This window comes from Cyprinodon tularosa, unplaced genomic scaffold (assembly GCF_016077235.1).
Source record: "Cyprinodon tularosa strain WSP-4 unplaced genomic scaffold, ASM1607723v1 ctg97, whole genome shotgun sequence".
Classification (NCBI taxonomy): domain Eukaryota; kingdom Metazoa; phylum Chordata; class Actinopteri; order Cyprinodontiformes; family Cyprinodontidae; genus Cyprinodon; species Cyprinodon tularosa.
The window spans coordinates 162264-184138 of NW_024039751.1; the positions used below are offsets into that span (position 1 = coordinate 162264).

A 21875-nucleotide genomic window follows, 5' to 3' on the forward strand; every position below is an offset into this window, starting at 1 on the left:
CCTGAATTGAATTGAGAATAAAATAAGTAAATTACAAACAAAAAACAACAAAAAAAAACATGCAAAGCAAAAACTAACCAGTTAATATCCCTTTCTAAATTAACATAGTACAAAATAATAGAAAATAGTAAACATGCAAATTTCTATTTTTTATTTGGGGGGGGGGGGGGGGGGGGGGGGGGGGTAGCTCAACTTTTAAAATAAATACACAAATTCTGAGTTCTGTTTTGTATTTAATTCTGCATTTATTTAAATAAATATTAACTCAACTTTACCTATATATTCTTTTTATTTCTTTATATGGAATCTTAAATTATTTTATATATTTTTTTTATGCTTTATTAACCATTCCGTGTTGAGAATTGATATACAACAGTTAGTGAAACATTGGACAATTATAGGTAAAAGTATAACTTTAAGAAAGACGAGACATAGAAGGTAAAAAAAATAAAATAAATGAAATAAACAAATAAATAAATAAATAAATAAACATAAAATAATAATATCTAGGGGTTTACATTGAGTTTATGGTCATTTACAAAATTGTATAATTTTATACCATTTTTCTTCGTCATAAATTTAAGTGATTTAAAATACAAAAAAAGTTCTTTAAGGAAAACGTTGAAGTTTGGCTTGGTCCTCATGTATTTGTTTTTGTGAATGAAAAATTTCCCCATCATGAGTAAAACATTAAAGGCTATGTCTTGCAGGTTAACTGTCATTTCTATTCCAAACAAAACACTCTCTTTGTCCAGATAAGAAGGAAATTATTTTATAATTGACCACACTGTGGCACATCCGGGGCTCCATAGATCCTGAATGTCAGCAATCAGCGTTGGAGGGAGCTGTGGTCTGTTTACTAGAGGGAAGAGGGGAAGGAGAGAGGGCAAATAAGGGAGGGGGGAAACTGAAGAGAGCAACGAGAGAGAGAGAGAGAGAGAGAGAGGGCAGGCAGGCAAGAAAACTTTTCACTTGTGAGGAGCCACAGAGGAAGCGTGTGTGCGTGTAGGAGCGGCGACCATGCAGGTAAAAACGCATTTGCTAATTGCTCCCAACTTAATTAAACCAGATCCGCGGTCGTTTAATTGCGCCCCTTCGAAGAGTGGCCTGCGACTGTTAGACGAGCGAGTAAAAAAAAACGACGGATCGTGCCCCGATACTAATCCGATCCATAATAGAAATCCCACATTAAATCCCAAACTTTTTTTTTTTCTGCCCCCTCCGTCTCTGTTTCGCCTGCTCTCCCCGATCCACCCCCCCATCGTCGAGGCAAACGCGACGGACGTACTCCTTTTTTCCAACTAACGTTTTTTTGTTTTTTAAGTGTCGTTTAAATATATCCTCAATTACGTGTTTCGGGGCTGTTTAAACAAGAGTTGAGGGAAAATACTCATGTGTTGCACCGAAAGTGTTTTAAGGTGTGGATCCGAGCGCTAGGACGCAGTCAAATAGGGGGTCTAACTAGTCACCGAGGGAGGAGGAGGGGGCGCGAGCCCAACACATCTGTAAGCGGAGCCCACGTTCATTAATTAAATGGCTTCAGTCCGGGTAGGCCTCCATTTACGCTGCTGAGTAGCAGCCGGCGGGTGGTGCAACCCTAGATGCCCGATTGGCAGCTCATAATCAGAGGGGGAAGGAAATAACTAGAGGCCGAGGTTGTTGCCTTTTTTTTCTTCTTCTTCTTTTTGGATTCTGAAGTTTAGTGTTTTTATGTCATAGCTGAACTCTTGTTTTTCGAGCTCCCCCACCTGGAGCCCCGGACAGTTTTGTTTGCAAGCGCACCCAGTCGGAGGCAGTTTGAGCAACGGGTTAATTAGCGTCGCTTGCTAACAGGCTAGCTAGCGAAGTAACACGGCTGTTAACAGCTCCGACTCTTTTGTTTATTAATTTAACGTCGGCCCAGCCCGAGCAGAGCACCGAGCGGAGATTATGCTCACTCTTCCACACCCCCTATTTTTTTTTTCGCAGCTTTTAAAGAAGTGTGTCGTTGGCCGCAGGATTATTTTCGGTAAACTATCAGCTAACGAGCATTTCCAAACAGCAGTGTAATGCGACGTAGCGGGGGGGGGCTTCACAGCCTAGCTTGCTAGCTAATTGATTCGGTCGGCATAGCTAATTAGAATGCTAATTAATTAGCCTCTTTAAGGCAGAGGGACACAGAATCTGTTAGTTTGTGGTGTTTTTGGTTACATATGTCATGCGGTATTTTAATATGACCTGAACAATGCTCAGGCAGACTCATCGAAACAGTATCTGATCACATATCCCTGCTAGCTTGCTAATTGGCAGGAGTAAGGAAGTGAGGTGGTAGCTGTGTTGGTATTTTTATTTGGCTGCATCTGTTATTAACGCTCTGAGAAAATGCATGGGCGACATTTGTAGAAATGCAGACTGTTTTGATGTCACTTTTTGCTTGAGTTAAAATGCATGTTGTTGTGGGGAGGCAATGTGATCTCAAAATAAACGGCCCAGTGTTTTTTTCTAGTGCTGCATGGCTTCATTTGCATTTTTTTTTAGCTGTTCTCCTTTTTTGTTTTTGCTCTTAATGGTTGATCATCTGTGAAATGAGTCTGAATTAAAAGAGGAATAAAACACTAGTTCTTCAATTTAATATGAACGGGTTCTTGTATTACAATGTGACATTTAAACAGTTTATGAGGAAATTAAGATCAGATTTAACAGGGTGGGATTAGTTTTACTAGAAATAACTGCATATTCTACACTTACATCTAAAATAAAAGCTACAAAAACAAAAATATCTCCATAAATACTGCAATAAACGCTTTATTAATGCTAGAATTAAGATTGGTGCTTATTCTCATGAATGATTTTAACTCAATTAAAAGAGTAATGGCATGTCTGCTTCAAATGAGATTGTTGGAAATTTAGTTGGAGTGCTTTTAAAGTGCTGAAATTAAGATTTTCATCCCTCAGCTTAAACTTGAACTAGCACTTTTTTTTTAAACTTTTGCATATACGGTAAATTTTGCTGTGTTAAAGTAACACTTTAAGAGTCCCACTTGGAATTAGTGTTAAACTAGAACTCTACATAGTGTATATTTTACTGCAGTTTTTGTTGTAATAACTCTAAAAGAGTCAATGTACTTTGACACTGCATATTTAATACTGTGGAATTTACTGTGTACATGCAGGAAATATTACGTTTTTAGGTAAATTAATACAAATTGGGCTGCCCAAAAACCTGTATAATTTGCTTCCAGCTGTGTTGTTAACAGTAATGACATACAATGAATAATAAATGCTATCTGGGGATTGTTATTGGAGTTACTCCAAACTGCAGCAAATAAGAATTGGTTTCTGAAGGGGCGGAGCAGCTTTGGGCTGAATAACAGAATAGGTGATTGGAGCAGAGGAGCATGCCTTAGATTTACTGAAGTACTATATCTACTGTAACATCTTTGTAATTTAATATGCATACATAGAGCGAAGGAAACTTGCTGAACAATCAACAAATGTATCAAGCTTTTAGCACTATTGTGGAGGATATTTGTTGTTTTTGCTGTTTGACACTTTGTAGAGAAACTTCAAGAATGCTGTTGATTATTTTAGCAACTGCTTAACCTCTTCTTCCAATTTGATCTGAAAAGATTTAATCTTAAAATATTAATTGCACGTTTCAGATGCATTTATAGAGGGGAAGAAGTATAAAAAGTTTTTAATTGGTGCTCTTAGTGGGTGGTTCTGTCTGCAATTTGTGTTTGAGTTTCTGCGTTTAGATAATTGCAGTAGTCATTAACAAAAGTGCAGTTATGAATATTCTGATTAATTATTTTAGCCTTTAAAATATGCAAAGCCAATATTTGCAGATTCAACATAGTAGGGAGCCTATCAGATTAGAAAACAGCTTTAAGTTGAGGTGGATAAATACAGGTGCTGGTCATAAAATTAGAATATCATGAAAAAGTAGATTGATTTCAGTAATTCCATTTAAAAAGTGAAACTTGTATATTATATTCATACATTACATACAAACTCATATATTTCAGATGTTTATTTTGTTTAATTTTGATGATTACAAATGACAACAAATGAAAATCTCAAATTCATCATATCAGAAAATTAGAATATTGTGAAAAGGTTCAAAATTGATGGCCCCTGGTGCCACACTCTAATCAGCTAATTAACTCAAACCACCTGCAAAAGCCTTTAAATGGTCTTTCAGTCTAGTTCTATAGGCTACACAATCATGGGGAAGACTGCTGACTTGACAGTTGTCCAAAAGACGACCATCGACACCTTGCACAAGGAGGGCAAGACACAAAAGGTCATCGCTAAAGAGGCTGGCTGTTCACAGAGCTCAGTGTCCAAGCACATTAATAGAGAGGCGAAGGGAAGGAAAAGATGTGGTCGAAAAAAGTGTACAAGCAAGAGAGATAACCGCACCCTGGAGAGGATTGTGAAACAAAACCCATTCAAAAATGTGGGGGAGATTCACAAAGAGTGGACTGCAGCTGGAGTGAGTGCTTCAAGAACCACCACACACAGACGTATGAAAGACATGGGTTTCTGCTGTCGCATTCCTTGTGTCAAGCCACTCTTGAACCACAGACAGCGTCAGAAGCGTCTTGGCTGGGCTAAAGAGAAACAGGACTGGACTGCTGGTGAGTGGTCCAAAGTCATGTTCTCTGATGAAAGTAAATTTTGCATTTCCTTTGGAAATCAAGGTCCCAGAGTCTGGAGGAAAAGAAGAGAGGCACTTCATCCACGTTGCTTGAAGTCCAGTGTAAAGTTTCCACAGTCAGTGATGGTTTGGGGTGCCATGTCATCTGCTGGTGTTGGTCCATTGTGTTTTCTGAGGTCCAGGGTCAACGCAGCCACATACCAGGAAGTTTTAGAGCACTTCATGCTTCCTGCAGCTGACCAACTTTTTGGAGATGCAGATTTCATTTTCCAACAGGACTTGGCACCTGCACACAGTGCCAAAGCTACCAGTACCTGGTTGAAGGACCATGGTATCCCTGTTCTTAATTGGCCAGCAAACTCTCCTGACCTTAACCCCATAGAAAATCTATGGGGTATTGTGAAGAAGAAGATGCAATACACCAGACCCAACAATTCAGAAGAGCTAAAAGCCACTATTAGAGCAACCTGGGCTATCATAACACCTGAGCAGTGCCACAGACTGATCGACTCCATGCCACGCCGCATTGCTGCAGTAATACAGGCCAAAGGAGGCCCAACTAAATACTGAGTGCTGTACATGCTCATACTTTTCATGTTCATACTTTTCAGTTGGCCAAAATTTCTATAAATCCTTTGTTTTTATTGGTCTTCAGTAATATTCTAATTTTCTGATATGATGAATTTGAGATTTTCATTTGTTGTCATTTGTAATCATCAAAATTAAACAAAATAAACATCTGAAATATATGAGTTTGTATGTAATGTATGAATATAATATACAAGTTTCACTTTTTAAATGGAATTACTGAAATCAATCTACTTTTTCATGATATTCTAATTTTATGACCAGCACCTGTAGCAATAGGTGGGGCAGGGGCAGAGCTTTAAAAACTGGGTACAATGGTACTTTGGTATGTCTTGGAAATAAGTTTATTTTGTGTGCATGATGGGAGTTTTGTATTTTATTTATTTTAATTTTGGTACTGAAAGGTTGCCATGCCTACTATGGCCTATTCCCATGGCTAAAGATTTTGGAGGTTGAAAAGGAACATAACCTGGAAAAATATAATGTCGATCTGACATTAGTTTTATTTTTATCAAAACAGTAAATATGCCATTACAGGGTTTAACATTGTACAGTCAGGGTATGCAGTAGGGCTGAAACAATTAATCAGATTAATTGATTATTGAAATAATAGTCAACTATTTTAGTAATTAAGCGTTAACTTGAGTGTAGATAGATTTAGCTGATAGAGAAACCCACTTAGAGCAGCAATTATATATTTTTTTGCAATTTTGACATAATTTTGGACTTGACAAAAAACTTTTCTGCCAATCTCCTCTATCCAGAACTCCTCAAGTAGAAAAGTTTTCACCCATTTTAATTTCTTTAAAAAATCTTTAAGGAACCTTTGTCGACCGATTAGTAATCCAAAAAATAATCGACAGATTAATCGATAGATCCAGCCCTACTATGCAGATTGATTGGTTTAGCTTTAGTAGTGCTGGTAAATACAGTTTTATTTATAAGGTTTAACATTAAAAACTTTCCTTTCAAGGTTTTGCGTTGTCCCACGGCTGCTTTTATCCTTCACTATTGTTCTCGGTTTGTTTGTTATAGTTGAAAATGACGTTAATATATGTAGATGAGAGGAATGTTCTAGGAAATCAGCTTTGGGTAACATAAACACAATACACCTTTAGTGTCAGCGATTACATCGGCCTAATATTCACCATTAACTGCCTGATCTAATGCTTAACCAGCCTGTACTGATTTCCCTGCTCCAAGCTGTTGATGACATTGTTTTTTATCCTTCAGGAGGAGTCTGTAGAGGCGGCGTGCAGTGAAAGGAATGGGGTTGCAAAGTGGCTGTGCCCCCTGTGCCAACAAGGGCAGTCTGACCGATCTTCCTTGTCTCTACATCTCACTGAGCAACACAGCGTACTTCCATCGTGTGTGGAAAGACTGCTGGACATTGTAAGTTTGGTATGTGTCTGTTCCTATGTTACATCACACATAAATTCAGGGTTCTTTCTAACAAGCACTTTTTTCCTAATCGCATTGATAACTAAATAAGAAGTAAAAAGAAAATGATCTGTAAAATTTTTGTTATTCAGGTTAAGTGCAAAAGGTGTGGGTCTTTACCAGTTTTAAAATGAGCTACACCCTTATGTGAAATATATATATTTTTTAAAACACTCTACTGAGCGCAATTTTTAGTTATTAAAAGAAAACCTTTAGTTATTAAAAAAATAGATAAAGTTTAGAAAAAGAAAATGAATCTCTCAGCTCTTGCGGAGAAAAGTTTCAGTCTGGTGGAGCTAATTAAAGCACTAATTAGCTTATCATCAGCATGCCAGAAAAAAAGCAGAATGTTTAGCAGTTTCAGGGCTCGGGATGTTCAGGTGTCTATTTACACTAGGGCTGCAACTAACGGTTAATTTGCAAAGCGATTATTCTGTCGATTATTTTTTTTCAATTGATCTAATAATAATCGGATAGTTAAAGGTTCCTTAAAGACAACTTTTTACCAAATGAAACCAGGTGAAACTCAAACTTTTCCGGTTGAGGAGTTCTGAATAGAGCATTTTGACAGACGAAAATACATATTTTTTTAATATTAAATTTAAAACATTTGTATTTTTCTTTTTTCTTTTTCGTTCTTGGTATAATTAATGCTCTAAGGCGGTCGTTCTGTCAGCTACAGACATGCTTTAGAGTCTTTTTGCTCCAGTTAACGACTAATTGATTACTAAATTAGTCAACGATTATTCCAATAATTGAATTATCCCGATTAATCTGATTGTTTCAGCCCTAATTTACACAATACCAAGCTTTACAGCTAAGCAATATGGCTTTGAAATCTAACCTCCATTTCTATTTTGTTTCCTCCCAAACTTGATTAATTGACTAACCTTTTATTTCTTTATAAACAAAAGAAAATGATGTACTTGTATCCTTGTGAAACAGTCAAACTAAAGCCTCTTTAGCAGTTGGTGGGTTTTTCAAACAAGGGTCACCCGCTAACAGTTGGCGTTTGCTTCTCTTCCCATTGGCAATAAAAAGCTGTCAGACCCCCCGCTGGCAAGATACCTGGCCTCAATTGCCCCACTGTCATGTCTCTGGTGACGCCATCATGCTGGGTTAGCGTTGATGATGTCACCAGTGCAACAGTAATCAGAAAACGATGGAATTAACATGAAAGTTAGCCGATGTGCTTTATTACTTTGCACTTCGTCCGAATCCCTCTTACCGGTGCTTACTTTACTCTTGGCTTGTTAGATCAGACGTAAGTGGTGCGGTGTGTTAATTTAAGGTCTACAACTAGCGATGATTTTGCAAATCGATTAATCTGGCGATTATTTTTTTCGACTAATAATGGAAAAAAGGAAGATTTTTTTACAAATATTTCTAGGTGAAACTAAAACTTTTCCACTTGAGATCTAGATAGAGTATTTTGACGGATGAAAAAGTTGTTTTTTTTATTATTTTTTTTATCTTGAATGCAAAATGTTTACTTTTAATTTTTTATATAATTACTGCTCCAAGTGGGCCGCTCTGTCAGCTAAAGACATGTTTTACAGTCTCTATACTACAGTTAAAGAGTAATTGATACTAAATTAGTTGACAATTATTTAAATAATCGATCAATCTGATTGTTTCAGGTCTTGTTGATTTCCGTACGTTGCGCTCATGGTATCATGTTAATTAGCAGGTCGACCTGGGTCTGCTCTTCTTACTGTATGTCGATCGGAGCTGAGCCATTTGAAGGCGATTTTAACCTGTTTGCGGTTCAATGTGCTGTTCCCACTGCCACTAAAAGCTGATTGTTCCCGGGTTTAAACAGGTTTTTCGGCCAATGGAAAAGGGATATAAATGTTTCTAGCTGGTGCTTATCACACAGTGAGCTTGTTTATCCATTATTAGTAAATGTATAAAAACAAACAGTGATGAACTAATGTCACTCTGAGCTATGGAAGCCCAACGAGTACCTTGGAGGAAAAAAATTCAGATTTCCTAAATATGTGATTAAATAACATAAAATTGATAAACTGAAATACAAATAATCAGTAAAATATTGAATCTTAAGGAAGATATTTAGACTATTTCTAAACAACTTACACATCCTAATTCCACAGCAACAGATTATTCACAAGTGATACAAAACTTAAAACTGTTGTTAATCTTTTCAGGGTTGAATGTTTCTGCAATTTCACCCAAACTCAGACTGTGCAATGGAAAACCCCAAAAAGCTCCACCCCCCAGCCTCACCAGGCCTCAGTTAGCATGTTAAAGTTCATGACGATGCAATCAGGGAAAAGCTGAACCAGTAGAATCTGTCTGGGAGCCTCCTCTCACTAAAGGGATATGGCAAACATTTCAACCATGAGCCCTCTGGTAAAATTGGTTTGGAAAAATGACACTAAAGTCTAGATGCGCTATGCCAGATTTGGGGAAAGAAACAAGTCATATTCCAGAAAGCGGCTCATACCAACTATTAGTCATGTGGTGGAAGAGATGATTAAATATCTTAATTTTAGGATCATTTTTATTTTTTTTGTGGGTTACTTTAAATCTTAGAGCCAAGAGATGGGCAGAGAGGAAATAGATTTACATTTTATAGATGTAAATTCTCCCCCATTTGCTTTAGCAATTACAAAGATTTTTTTACCATGTTTTAAATGCGTAGTTATCATAATCCAGTATTTTTATCCTTTTTAAAATTTCAAGAACATGGAAAGTAACTGCTAAATACTTCTTTTATTTAACATAAATCTTTTTGAGGTAATACCATTAAAAAGCCCTTTCTCTCATTGACAGTAGTGACATTTTTATCTATCTTTTTTGGCTACTTAAGAACTGCTTCTTCGTGATTTATTACTTTTTAACTTATTCTTTAGATACAGTTGCAAAGAGGAAAAGGTTATTAATGCAAATTGACTTAAAATAGTAATAGGGTTGCAGGTTTCGATGTGTACATAATGTTTGATAATGGAACAACAAAGTTTCCAAATTTGAAGCGTCTGAGCGCCATGCTGGGAAAATGTTGCACCTCAATGAGCTGAAACCCTTCAAGAGAAACTTTTATAGCACAGCGTTGGAAGACAGAGTGAGTTAGTATTGTTGCTTCTATTAAAGACGGCTCATGCTCTCAGGGTAATTTGCAAATTAAAGACTAGCCAGGCTTGCTATGTGTAATATAACCACACTTGCTTGAGTCACGCCCAAATGTGCTACATAATGACATTCGGCTCATCTGGCAGGAGCTGTTTCACATTCAAGTTTGCGACCAGAATACATCTGAATGACTCCTTCTGTTTTTCCAGGCTGTTTTAAAACGGGCTGCCAGTGGAGAAGAGTGCAAAGGGGTTCCACAGCCCACAGGTAAATGCTATGAATGTTAACAATTAAAATAAACAAATACATGTTGACATAAAGCTAAGCTAATAATTATGCATATGTAGTGTTGTGGAAAAGTATAGCAGCAGATAATCTTAACTGACCAATGTGGAAAAATCTCCTGAACATAATACCTGGTTGTTTTTGTCCTCGGTCTGTTTAAGCTGACTCCCTTTGAAAAGATCCTAGTGCATCAGATATAAGTTAAGACTTTGACTAGAACACTTCAAATCGTTCCATTCTGCACTTTAACTTGAGGTGTCTCTTTCTAGCTCTAATCCCTCTGTTTTACTTTACCACCGTAATGTTTTACTGTAGCCAAGCTCGGACTGGGAACGGTGTGTCAGCATTCACTGCCAGTCTAGGTGGCATGTGGACAATGAAATGGAATAATGTAAACGTATGCAAAACCCCATCATGCACTGCAACATATTTTTGCTAAATATTCCAACATAAATTCGCCAAATATAAGAGGAGCATCATAGTTTGTTGTAAAGAAAGCATTTCAGTTTTATTATTATTTAGTTTGTTGCAAGGGTTTTACAGTAAGAAGAAATAGAAAATGACACCATATGCTGACGGTCACAAGGATGTGCATGACAAGGAAGGGCTATATATATACTGCATGCTTCATTTAGGCAGTTAACATTGTTTTACTGCTTGAGGTCCTTGAGTTATTTACTGTCACAGGTAGGAGCTTCAGCCGGAGCGTAAGTGTTGGGGCCGGTATGATTTAAGTAGGGCCGGCCCCCGCATGCTGAAAGTAGGACCGTCCCACTGGGTAAATGCCCGGCATCACAGATTACCAGTCCGAGCCTGCTGTAGCGTCACACCAGTAAACAGGAAGCACACCTCCAAAACTAAATCACTACCTTTGTCTTATTGGCCTGAAGAATATGTTCCCATAGATCTTAGATCATATGGATCCGTTTTTCCTTTTTTTTCATTTCATTGAAGCAAGAGACAACAGTTTATTGATTTTTGGATTTGGATGCCTTTTTTTTTTCTTTTTTTTTTTCCTTTTTTTGTTAATTTCCCCAATCCCTTTCTTATCATTAAATGATGAACCCTGGACTTTATTAAGTCAAATGAGTCTAACAGAGCTTTGGATGATGATCTGACCTCTTTTATGATGTTCCATATCAGTCGTATTTGCACTCTTGGGGTAATACTTCTGGGAATGTTCCCTGCCAGGCTTTTAGTTAGGAACATTTCATAGGGTACACACCTTGGTGTATCACATCTTTAGGCTTTTGCACAGTGTAGGGGGGGTTAAGGGGTATCCTCCCACATAAATCTTTGAAATTTAGACTCTGAAACACTATTTGCTGCATTTTGGTGGAATGCAGCTACATTTTTTTTATCTTTGTTATAGAAAGTATGTGTGCTTGACTAGAGACATTTCATAAGGAATACATGAGATCAATTTTAGGTATATTATGTTTCATAGGTAATTCAAAGACTCAGAAAATGTAATGAAAGTTCACACCATGATTTGAGCAGCAAAACAGCACCTGCTGCTTTATTCTTGATGCTTGTACGCAGGTCAAGTAAAGTGTTGACAGTTGCGGCTAATGCTTGTACTCAGGCTGATTTACCACTATGCAAAACTAAGCAGTTTCCTAGCGCCCCAAGTTCCTGGGAGCCCCATAAATATCCTTTTACATGCATGGTTAATACAGATTTGACTTATTTGTGCACATTATGTTTTTGATAAAAATCCTTTCATTGATATGCTATCAGAATGCTTATAATATAAGTGTGTCTCAGGGCCCCCCTTCAGTGTCCACCACATTGGATCAGTCTATTTGCTGTGCGTGTGCAGAAAGGTCCAAACAAACGGCAGCAAATTATTTTAAAACAAATGGCGGGAAGAGCAGCGATTCCTCTTTTTCTTCTTCCTCTCAGATGTAAACACAGAAGCATGGTGGGGGTGCAGGTGAAAGGAAGTTCTTTCTGTAAAATTGGCAGACCGTAGTAGTCACGTTTGTTCAGCCATATCTTTGTGCAAATGCACCTTTTCTTTTTAGGGCTTTCAGCAAAAAAAAAAATAGCACAAATTGCCAAGGCATTTTCCTCTTCTACTTGTTTGGCGTCTGGATAGACGAGTCGGAGTAGCTCCATCTCAACGCGGAGCTGAGTCAGACGTGGTTTTTAGACATACAGAGTGAGCAGGAAGATCGCATCAGAGTGTCGGGCTGAACAAATATCGTTAGCTGTAAACTCACACAGTACGACGAAACCCAGCGGTTTCCTGCGGTGTTTAGTGATTGTGTTTTTAGTGATTAAAAAAATCTTTGATTCCTTTTGAGACGGCATGAAAAGTCAGCTGAGCACATTGCCAATATCAAAAGAAAAAGGGACAAAAGAAATTATGGAGAGGAAAGCAGAGGGGGACAAAATGTATAACAAATAATATAAGTCTATTCTATAAAAATTTCTGTATCTGTATAATAGGTCTGTTTAATGTCTTGTCTGAATTCAGAGGGCCCCTGTCTGTCCAGGGCCCCAAATTTCCTAAATCTGCCCCTGCTTGAGCTGCTCCTGTGTTCAGTGTCAGAGTGTCTTTACTATAGTGACAGTGATGAGCTGATAAAAAGTAGCTTGAATATATTTTTAAGCGAGAAAGTCCAAATTACGATCCTGCATTAAAATATTATTTCCCTGTTGCAGACGCCAGTTCCCAGATCAGCTTCTCTGATTGGTTGATATGGTTGAGCAAAAAGAATAAAATTTTACCCATTCCAGCATCTGCTGCTTGTGAAATGTTGAACATTTGAGCGAAGTTTTCAGTGGAAAATTAGGGTATACCGAGGCTATACATCCCAAAAACAGGGCGTACAATTTGTCATTTTATGTAAAGGGCGCACAATGTACGCCCATATGCATTGCTAGCTAAAAGTGTGTTTCCCACTGTCCCTTATTCATCCACTAGTGGGTAAATGTCTTCATTGAAGTCAAAATTGCCTTTGAGTCAGTGAGTTGATGCAATCAGCTGGTTTTCCTTAGATAGAAAACTTTAAATCAATTTGACTGAATGATCTGGTTGAAATGTAAATTCCCTTGAGAGTGTGATGTGAATTGGCGTTATATAAATAAACTGAATTGAATTTCTAGACTGAGTGACTTCTTGATGCCCAGTTGTTTTAAGCATGAGCTTTTGTGTCCCCTTTTCTGCTTTACGTTGTCATTCAGGTTTTATTTGATCAGTATTTTGACATAAGTTTACATTCAGATTGGTCTGAACCCCACCCCCCTTCTATCTTTTTCAGTAATTTAAATCATTGCTATACATTTTTTTTTATAACTTAGGCTGACAGAACTTAAGTGGAACAAAGGGGTAAAAAAACATAAGAAGTCTCTATGGAATATTTATGTTACTAAAGGAAAATATATGCGAAGATTAATATAGAATTTAAAACTGTAATACAAAGAAATTAAGGTTTTTTTTTTTTTCTTTTCCAGATGCTGAATTTTCACAACTGATGTCCACTGCAGAGACCCATTCAGATCCCTGCCAATCTGCAGAGTGTTCAGACACTAGCCAGACACTTGGAGACAAAGAGATGGAGGAAGAGAGATTAATGGAACAGGAGGGAGGTGAAGCCGAGGAGGGAAACCTACTCCCAGAAGCCAAACTACATAGTGCAATTGAAAACTCTGAATCACCAGGCACAAGTGAAAAGTCGGTGGGTAAAAACGGTGTGCCAGCTGAAAAAAGCACCAGGTCGTTTAAATGCAGTGCCTGCCTGGAAAGTTTCCCCAATAGGACTGCCTTGAGCGTTCATTATACGTCTGCATCCCACATTAAGAGGATGACGACGGGCAGCGAAGCCTGTGCCCAGTCTCCCTCAGCTGCAAGTCTGCCTCGGCCGTATATATCCAACAAGCCCTACCAGTGTGCTGTGTGTCGGGTCTCCTACAATCACTCCATCACCCTTGAGAGCCATATGAAATCTGTTCTGCACCAGACCCGGAGTAGAAACGCTGGCATTGTTTCAAACGGTGCAGTAACCGCAGCTGGTTTGAGAGGTAGCGGCGCTAGCGCTCCAAACCCTGCAGTCTCAACCTCTGAGAGCAAAGGCAGCTCTCTGGGGACCTCCAGCAACTGTGCAGCGCCTGGGACAGTGATGAGTGGCGCAAAAGATGGAGAACAGATTACAGGTCCACAAGTGGCGCCCTCCCTCCTTACTGCCCCGGTGGCCTCGGCTCAAGCGGTCTCCGCCTTTCTCACCCTGCTCACATCCGCCCCCAGCCCCCTGTCGCATTCCATCCTCCCGTCCCTGTTTGCTGCAGGTGCAGCTCCTGGTGCCGCTGCTCCTCAGCTCATGCCTCAGCCTCACATGGTCATGCCTCTCATCTTAAATGGGCTCCAGGCCCAAACTCAGCAGCATCAAGAGAACCAGCAAGGTCAGCTCCTTACCCAGTGCGTCCCATTCGTAGGCCTCACCCCAGCCCAGCAGGCCCTTCTAACCCAAAGACTGAACAGCTTGCAGAACCAGTGGCCCTCGTCAGTTGTTCCTGCTCACATGCAGCCCTCTCAGGAAGAGCAAGGCCAAGAGAGGCAGAGCGGCGACAAAAAATGCTCAGATCAGATCAAGAACGGAGACAGCGGTACTTTAGAGAATGCGAAGGGAGAGGGACCTGAAGGAGAAAATGTTGAGGGATCCGCAGAGGGTGCAGATAAAGAAGCCCAAGAGAAGAGCATCGCTGATGAGAATGGCGTGAAAGAACATCAGCATAGCAGAACAGATGGAAACTGCTCTACAGATCAGCCTGGCTTGAAAGGTGATGAGGAAGCTTGCCTGAAGCATTCCCCGGCAGGCTCAGGCAAGGACCTCCGCATTAGTTTGTCGCCTTTAGCATCTGTGACCAGCAATTCCAGCCTCAGTCCCATGAACTTAAATCTTACACTTAGCCCTGATTCCACCCCTCAAAAGTCTCAGTCAGGCACTACCCCCTGTGCCTCATCTAAGTCCAGCCCTAAAAGAAACGACTTAACCTGCAAACCTGCTCTTCACTGTAACGCTGTAGAAATCAATCATTTGGACCTTCCTGTACTATCAGAGTTCCAGTCTGAGGTTCTCTGGGCATTCTTTGAGTCCCGTACCGAAGCGGATGCTGCGAGTCCTCCCTGCGAGGACTGCGAAGCACTAGGTAGAGAGGTGGGGCTTTCAGAGGAGGAGGTCCGGAGGTGGTTGAGCCATGCCCGCCATACAAAGCAGAGACGGCGTGCAGAGCTGAAACAAGCAGAGGGGTTTGCGAGACACAGTCAAGGGTCTGACGATGACTATGATGATGAGGAAAACTCCCTGATAATCGCAGAGGGTGATGATGACGCTGAGGCTACAAGCAGTCAGGTCATGGATTTGTCCGGCAACAGAGGGAAGCGCACCAGGAAGGCGGGAAGGGAAGGCCGCGGGGAATCCGGTCTTACGTCCGACTCAGAAGCCGAAGTTTACACTTCAGTCATCGTTTCTGATGAGGAGAGCCAAAACGAATCGCTGCGGGAAGGTGCTGAGAGTCCTGCTAAAGAAGAAGCACAGCGAGAGGTACACGGCGACAAGGGCACAGCTGGAGGGAAAGTACTGCGCTCTACCACAGTCTTTCTCTCTGATGCGGAGGACGAGTATGAGGATGATGAGGCTGGAGGAGCTCAGAGGGCTAAGAAGAAAAAGCGCAAAGGGGATTTTGAGCGGGAGGAGGTTGAGGCAAAGAAAGACAGACAGGACCCAGATTTGGATCTTGAATTGGAAGCTCAAGGAGATCCTCCAAGTTCGCAACCTGCGGGGATTGACCACTCTGCTGCTCTACACTCTCTCCCTTTGTCCATTGCTCCTTTTTCTACACAGCTCCTTAGCCCTTATGTTCTATCTCTCTCTCCTTCGATGGCAGGCAATGGAAACAAAATCTCACTCTTTCCTAATCCCCCAACCATTAGCCGCTTCCCAGGCTCGTTACTCTCTCAGACTCTCTCCTCCCACCAAACGTCTCACTACCTGTCCAACGGGGACGACTGCGAGTCTGCGCTGGATCTCAGCATGGGGAAAAACAACTCCAAATATGCGTCTTCCTCCTCGTCTCCCGCCGATAGATTGTCTGTGCAGAAGGGACAGCTGCTGGACGGGCTTGGCCTCCGGCCCACGTCCAAAGGCCTGGTGGTGGTCCAGGTTAAACAAGAGCCCGGTACCGTTGTGCCGCCGTCCAATAGCCCGATAAACCTTGTGAACTGCAGCAACATGTCAAAGTCTCACCTCTACATGAGAGCAGACGACACATCAAAGATGGACAGAGAGAAGGAGTCGGAGCTTCCTGAGAGGAAGTCCAAAGGCAAACGGTACCGGGACATGCGGCGCTCAAGGACCATCATTCAAGCCGAACAGCTCGACATATTATACGGCTGCTACTTTAAAGACCCAAACCCTGGGAAGCATGAGTTTGAACAGATTTCAGAGTGGGTCCATCTTCCAAAGAAGGTTGTTCAGATCTGGTTCCAGAACATGAGGGCAAGGGAAAGGAAAGGTGAGGTGCGGTTCATCAGCGATGGCACCCTGGCTGCTGTCGGAAAACCTCTTATCAAGTTCACCTGGCCTCTTTCCAAACCCATATTTTCTCATAAGGCTGCTACCAATAACTCTGGGGGCATCACCGCTACCCCAATTGTCCGGACTCTGATAAAGACGGAGAAAGAGCCGGAGAAGGAGCTGGCAAAGGCAACTTTAGTGAAGAAGGTGATCCCTGTTCCCATCAAGCCCAAGGACGTAGCTTCCCCCACTGCAGGGTCCCCTGTGAGCAGCAGCGTTACTGCAGTGCCAAAGATCAAGCTGGAAGCCAGCAGCAATGTCAGTATGGTGAAAGTCTTGCCCAAAGCCCCTACCCCTGTCCTCTTATCCCCACCCAGGGAGCCGGTTCCCATCGCCCCACGGCCTCTTCAAAAACAGCAAGAGGAGAGCGATGACGAAAAAACCGACGAGGAAAAAGAGGACGAAAATGAAACGATGATCAGACCGGGGATGGCTAACCGCATGGTGCCGAAGCTGGCCACGACTCCCATCAACAACCGGCCTCCAGCCTCCACTCTAGTGCCACAAAAGCAAAATGGACTCAATTACTGGACCCCAAAAGTCCCAATTAAAATCAATACGCTGTCTAGAGAACAACTGGCACTTCCCTCACACACGCCGCCCCGCACCATCCCCCCTCCTCCCACCCCCAGCATCGCACCGGTCAGCCCAAACTTATCCGGCTCCGCAAAGGCGGCCAGCCCCTCCACTCCCATCATGGCCAAGTCCAGCCCCACAGAAAACATGATTCTGTCACCTTCATCCAGCCGCAGGCCACGCACCCACCTGTCCTGTCTGCAGCTGGCCATCTTACAGTCGTGTTACGAAACCTGCGCCCACCCCAACGCCATGGAGTGCGAGGCGATCGGCACAGAGCTCAACCTGCCGCTCAAGGTGGTGCAGATCTGGTTTCAGAATACCAGAGCCAAGGAGAAGCGATGGAGACTGCAGCAAGAGAAAATGGTACGTTACCAACTAGACGCATTTATTCTGGCTTGTTACTTTATTGTAAAATAAAGTAGTTCTTTTAGGGAGAAACTTTACTATTCTGGTCAGAACATAAAACATTTATCGGGCCCATTTGGAAGATTGGGAAAATGAAGGTCAGAGATAAATATGCCCTATTTACAAGTTTCTTTTTTCCCCCATTTTGTCAAACTCATTAGACGGAGATTACTTCATATAAATTTTTGAATTTAATTTATTGCTGTGGCGAAATGCTAATCAAATATAGCTGGTCCAATGTGGGATCCCAGACAGCTAAAATCAGGTTGGGCCACCGGTGTCAGTGATAACCGTGACTGTAAGGAGGGAATCTGGTCTTTGCTGAACTGTTTTCATTCTGCTGCATTAAGGAGTTTTTGAGCATAAACAACCGTTAAAGGTCACATCACAGCACTTCAGGAAAGTTAGACTGGTGTTTGAAGTCACTCCAAAAGTAGAAGGGACTTGATTAGAGATAGACTAAGTGGATGAATAAATAAAGTGTTGGCTGGACCTTCACCTTCAAGATGAGTAGAAAGTATAGTTCCATCAGATTAGGTAGAGCCTATCTATCCACCAGCCTATCGTCTCCGCCACATTTGCCTCTCAGCACGATCTGGGTTGTTCTTTTAATCTGTGGCTTTGCCCAGTAACAGTCTCTCATTTAATTGAATTGTTAACAGGGAATGTTTACCACTGCACCATGAGAACTTGATTTGTGGGTAATGGTTGTAACTGTGGTTTGCTGCAGCCCTGAAGCTTTACAAATAGCCTTATAATCTCATCCAGACTGTTGGATGCAGTATAACTAGTTTTGGCCTACTTCTGTGGTTAGACAGGTTTGGTTTCACTGATCTAATGAATCTACAGGTTGGGTAATGAGGCCTGGGTGGGTCTTAAATTAACCTGCTTTCCAAAACCAAGAGGGCCAGTTAAATGTTCATATGATACATTTTGGATATTTATTTTTCCTTCATAAACAAAACTGTTATTCTACCTTTTTTATATAGATACATTTCTGTTTGAGGTTTTCAGAATGTTTAATGTTTCCCTGCCTTATTATTTTAAACATGTATACAGATATCACTGGTGGTGCTTTTAAACAAATCTGGATGTTGAACTTCAAGTAGCTCCAACCTGTGGATTATAAATGTTTATAGTTGAGAGGAAAATGATGATCTGAGTCCGTAAAAAACAAATATTAGGAACTCTTATGATTGTTTCCCATCTCCGTTTACCTTCCCTAGTATCCCCTGTCGGATGGGAAGGTGGACACCAGCTCCGGAAGCTACCTTCACTACAGCGCCCTGAAAGCCAACCGGCCCATCCTGCCCAAACCCGTTCAGCTGACCATCACCGAACCCACGGCCTCTCCGGCGCCGGGCCAGCCGGCTCCAAAGGAGACCCTGACGGGCCACTGCGACGCCTGCAACGTGTCCTTCGAGTCGCGGGCTGCCGCCAGGGCCCACGTCTTCTCCCCACGCCATCTGGCCACTTTGAGAACCACTAACTTTGGCCAGCCAACGGCTCTGGTCAACAAGAACAGCTCGCAGGTTTCTGCGTCCGCTCCCGTGACCAGCCCAGCAGCCGAGGGGGAGATAGTCATCGAGCTGCCCCCCTCCTCAGCCACCAGCAACAGTTAGAGACTCAGATCAGGAATGGTCTGCACATTGACAATTGTTGGAGCCATTTGGGCTCCTCAGATTTTATTACACATATGAGCACTAACCCTCTAAAGGTAATCTTTCGCTACAACACCCCCCCCCTGCTACTCTATGCTCGACCGTCACTCAGCCTGATGACATAAACTGAGCAGACTCCACCCATGCTGCTTGTCACTTTTATCAGCTGATTCTGATGAGCGTGATGACCCTACAAAGTTCTCCTCCACCTTATCACACTTACCGCAACAATTTTTCACCCCCAAAAATCATACTGACTAACTTCCTATAATTTGTAAAGGCACTCAAATCGCAAAGCTTGACACGTTCTGTCCTACAGACTGAGGCAAGTGTTCCTGCTTTTTGGCAGCGGCCACACATCGCCCAGAAATACTGTTTTTGGGATGAGAACATGAAACACACAAATAACTGGCTGTTAGTTTTTGTTTTGTTTTGTTTCTTTTTTTTCCCTCCTCCTCTCACTTCCTGGGCAAAGCTTCTTATGATATGAGACTGAGCTGAGCTGTTGGGAGATGAGGACAACCTGGTAATAACCAGCTTTTTGGTTGCTTCAGGAGTGCTTTCTCTTTCATTTGGGATATAACAGAGGTACTATGGAAAGAGTAGGGCTTGTAAAGGTGTCTGCAATTACATCATAGTTTCATGACAATCTTAAAAATGGCTAAAAAAAAAGGGTTTTAAGAAAATAGAATCCGTGGCATACCGCACTTTGACATTTAACATTGAGATGTTTTTAAAGCATTCTGATGCAGGTGTCTTTTTATGGGAAGATAAATTGATGCATGTTGGATGCCTTAATATAAATCACATTAGATTTTTTTTTTCTTTTTGGCTAATCAACTGTAACATGCTTGAGGTGTGAGCCCAATTATTATAAAAATTAAAAATGATTTGGATGCATCATTGAAGAGCTTTTTTTTTTTACACCCATTCCCAGGGAGCCGTCTCTGAATGTCGTCATCGATGTTCAATCCCGTTAAGTAAACCTGACGGCATTTTCATGGCCAAGAATCTTAATTTATTTTTAGTTTTTTTTTTCCTCTCATGAAATTCTCTAGTTTCTGTGAATTTTAAATCCTCCCCTATGTTTGTGTGTCATTATTTTTCGGAATGTGGCTCCTCAGACTTGCTTGGGAAATCTAAATATTTGACACCCTCCTCCTGGTGCGTTAAATCATGGCAGCCTTAAAAGGAAATCCCAAAAGGAGGTCTTTGTAAATTGATTTAATCTCTATTTGGCACTAAGACTCGGACTGATTTCCCAATATTTCTTTTTTTTTTTTATACTGTAAGGGTTGCTTTTTTTTGTACTCATTTTATTCACTTGTGTGTTTGTAAAACGACGGGAAGCAATTACAACTGGTAAATGTTTTTATCTAGGTCAAAAGCCAATCCAGTCAGATTGAGAAAGCAGGCATGTTTCCCCCCTCCCTCCCTTTTCATTGGGGTTTCAAAGCAGTAAATGACTCCGGTCATGTATGTGCTGTTAGATGGGATGTTAAAACTCTTGAAACCACACCAAGGGAGACACTGGGGTATTATTAGTATCATCCAGTGGCTGATGGGTACTCTAATCTAAGCAAGTAAATTAGGAAGCAGAAAACGTGTTCACTGAGAGCTAAATAAGATGGTGCTGTGTTGAAGGACACAAACTAAAGATGTTTTCCTTCGGTTTAAGCTGTATATTAATGTTACTATTAATAGTTTTAACAAAATGCAAAACTAAAACATGATCTTTTGTAAAGAAATATATAAAAAAAAATTAACTGATATTCCAAAGTAATCCTCACTTTGCTTTCTGTCATTCAGAAACCAAAAAGCAATCTTTAGGTCGACAGAGAGCAAGAGAGGTCCTAATGCAAACTGTAAGAAGAAGAAAAAAAAAAAAAAAGACATCCCAGACTTGACACTTGCACTAGTCCACCATTTTTGCACAAGCTACAGAGATCCGGGATGAACACGGCCATCACTGCGACGTTTAAAGTGGCAAAACAAAGATGGGATCGATGTCCTTTTGAACCAAGAGTAATAATTTGTACTTGTGTTGGAAACTGTATCTTGTGTGTACGGCAAGGACTAGGGAGCTCGAACCTCAAGCCTGGGATTACACACACACACACACAGACACGGTATTGCACTGTCCAAACTAGATAATGTTTTTATGGAGATCTGCTTTATATTCCCTTATGTTTCATGGTCACTTTTGATTATCACTATTGTTATAACTGTACTACTACTTATACAATTTATTATTACTCCTCATCACTGTTTTTTTTTTATTCTTCTTGATTCATAATGGTTTTAAATGCCACTGCTCTGCTCAGAAGGAGTATGGTATTCCTATGAATATTGAACAATAATAGTGGCAGTGTTGTTAATTGTTAGATTTATAATTAAGCTTAATTTTCCTCCTCACTTGTACCTGCCTTTGTGTTTGGTCTCCATTATGCTTTCTTTGTTATACAGAAAAACAAATAAAACCAGTTGAACAACAAACAGGAGGAGGGTGGTCTGATTTTATTAAACCTGTGGAACGATGACTATATCTGAAGAGAAGTCGCTGTTTATTTGGATAAATTCTGTTTGAAAGGATCACTGTTT

The 21875-nt window shown here is 41.0% G+C and overlaps 1 protein-coding gene across 5 annotated transcripts; it reads left to right on the top strand.

The window, feature by feature from the left end:
- The first annotated feature begins 911 nt into the window (after positions 1-911).
- zfhx2 (zinc finger homeobox 2) lies at positions 912-21229 on the top strand. Of its 5 annotated transcripts, none has more exons than XM_038275619.1 (5): positions 912-1026; positions 6464-6631; positions 9973-10030; positions 13511-17571; positions 18840-21229. In XM_038275619.1, exons 1-5 carry the CDS (start codon positions 1021-1023, stop codon positions 19233-19235), a joined length of 4689 nt encoding a protein of 1562 aa, XP_038131547.1. In that variant the 5' UTR covers positions 912-1020; the 3' UTR covers positions 19236-21229. The 5 variants fall into 5 exon arrangements, with proteins under 5 accessions (XP_038131547.1, XP_038131548.1, XP_038131551.1 ...); XM_038275620.1 differs by having other exon boundaries at positions 6464-6622; XM_038275621.1 differs by lacking the exon at positions 912-1026 and adding an exon at positions 1360-1655.
- Positions 21230-21875: the final 646 nt, after the last annotated feature.